Raw genomic sequence first — 2577 nt, 5'->3', positions numbered from 1 at the left:
TACAATAGCCAGGACATGGAAGCAACCTAAGTGTCCATCGACAGATGAATGGATAAAGAAGATGTGGCACATGTGTACAATGGAATATTACTCAGCCATAAAAAGAAACAAAATTGAGTTATTTGTAGTGAGGTGGATGGATCTAGAGTCTGTCATACAGAGTGAAGTAAGTCAGAAAGAGAAAAACAAATACTGTATGCTGACACATATATATAGAATCTAAGAGAAAAAAAAAAAGGTTATGAAGTACCTAGGGGTAAGATGGGAATAAAGACACAGACCTACTGGAGCATGGACTTGAGAATATGGGGAGGGGGAAGGGTAAGGTGTGACAAAGTGAGAGAGTGGCATGGACATATATACACTACCAAACGTAAAATAGATAGCTAGTGGGAAGCAGCCGCATAGCACAGGAAGATCAGCTCGGTGCTTTGTGACCACTTAGAGGGGTCGGATAGGGAGGGTGGGAGGGAGGGAGACACAAGAGGGAAGAGATATTGGAACATATGTATATGTATAACTGATTCACTTTGTTATAAAGCAGAAACTAACACACCATTGTAAAGCAATTCTACTCCAATAAAGATGTTAAAAACAAACAAACAAACAAAAAACACAAAAAGACACAGGCACCCCAATGTTCATTGCAGCACTATTTACAACAACCAGGTCATGGAAGCAACCTAAATGCCTATCAACAGACGAATGGATAAAGAAGATGTGGTACATACATACAATGGAATATTACTCAGACATAAAAAGGAACGAAATTGGGTCATTTGTGGAGACACGGATGGATCTAGAGACTGTCATACAGAGTGAAGTAAGTCAGAAAGAGAAAAACAAATACCGTATATTAACACATATATGTGGAAGTTAGAAAAATGATACAGATGAACCGGTTCACAGGGTAGAAACAGAGACACAGATGTAGAAAACAAACATAAGGACACGAAGGGGGGAAAGTGGCGGGGTGGGGGGTGGTGGTGGGATGAACTGGGAGTTTGGGACTGACATATATACACTAATATGTATAAAATAGATAACTAATAAGAACTTGCTGTATAAAAAAATAAATAAAATAAAATTCACACACCAAAAAAGTGAAAAGATTCTGAGAATGGGACAGGACCCAATCCCTTAATGGCTAAATAAATTATGATTCTCAAAGTAATTAATTAATAAAAATGGTTGTGAAATCTACAAAAAAGAGAGATATGCATTTAAGCGCTGTTTATATAGTGAAGGGATGGGATGGCACATACAGACGCAGATGAAACTCTACATTTTGTAAATGTAGAGTTGTAGGATATTCTAAATGGAAAAACTGACACTGAAAATTGTTTACAGGAAGCAAAGGTTAAGAAAAATGTTGAAGAATATCTATTCTTAAAAAGAGAGAAGTGTTATACAACACAAAAATGAGACCTAGAGATTCGAAAAACACTCATTTTACTGTTTTAAAAGAAAGACAAAAAAAATAATAGGCACAGAGTGTAGACCAATTAAAACGGAGGCAGCTGTAACGAAAATGGAACACAGTACAGTGATTTGAGCCCTTAAAGGAAAGGACTAATGAAAATGAAATTTCGCAAGTCTTCATGTCTATAATAATATATAAATGCACAAAATGTCAAAAATACGAAGTCTGGATTTTTCCCCTTAGGTTTGTAATAAACTGTCAAACTTCTGCTTAATATAGTTTTATAAGCCTTCTGATTAGCAAAGCATGCTATGCAGGTACATGTATGCTAGAATTTTACCATGAGAATTATAGTTCTCATCTCAAACTAATGATTTGCCTGTTACCCATATTTATATATATTTCATTTCCATTATAAAACACTTAAGACCTTTCTAGTGGTACATTTTAATCAACATATTATATAAAATAGAATCTTGATTTTTAAAATGAACCTTTTTAGTACTGTAACATGATGGGTTTAATTGAACAGTTGGAACATAATATGGTAACTACATTAAACTGTTTAAACTAATTCACAGCTGTAGGAGAATGTTTGATTTTTAAAATATAACCAAGATGAGACTGTAGAGTTACGAGCAGTAAAATATTAGAGAATAGTGAATGAATAAATAAGATGCTTTTCCATCAGTGGCCATTCATTATTTTGCTTTTAGGAACCGGGAAGAAATTGTCTTCTTTGAGTTTCAAATGTTCTGGTAACTCTAGTCGTTTTTGACTTCCTCAATATCACCTTGAATTGCTGAAATAAGTGACTCTAAAGAATCAAAGTTCTTTTCTGGTCTGAGGTAGCCAACAATGGCCACATTAAGAATTTCCCCATAGAAGTCCTCTTTGAAAGTATGCATGATATGAGTTTCCCTGGACTTTTTTGTATTCTTGTAGTATGGGTTCCATCCTATGCTCACCATCGTCTTACGGACGTCTCCACTTCCAACACTGGCCCAACCATAATAAATGCCAGTGGATACATCAGCTGGAATATTATCTACTACTTGTTCAGGAAACTTAGCTGTAGGGATGCCCGGCTGCTTGGAGCCGCGACCGAAGCCCTGCACCACTTGGCCGCGGCAGAAGTACGGCAGGTGCCTCAT

At 36.4% G+C, this 2577-nt stretch overlaps 1 protein-coding gene across 1 annotated transcript; it reads right to left on the bottom strand.

Annotated features, from left to right (window-relative positions):
• Positions 1-2187: 2187 nt before the first annotated feature.
• Positions 2188-2577, bottom strand: LOC309800574 (riboflavin kinase-like; the record flags this gene model as incomplete). The annotated part of the gene is made up of 1 exon (XM_082614746.1): positions 2188-2577. The coding sequence occupies one exon, from the start codon at positions 2575-2577 to the stop codon at positions 2188-2190; it is 390 nt and encodes a 129-aa protein (XP_082470872.1).

Source organism: Mesoplodon mirus, assembly GCF_964341445.2.
Source record: "Mesoplodon mirus genome assembly, chromosome: 3".
Lineage (NCBI taxonomy): Eukaryota > Metazoa > Chordata > Mammalia > Artiodactyla > Ziphiidae > Mesoplodon > Mesoplodon mirus.
This window is presented reverse-complemented; position numbering and strand designations above follow the sequence as displayed.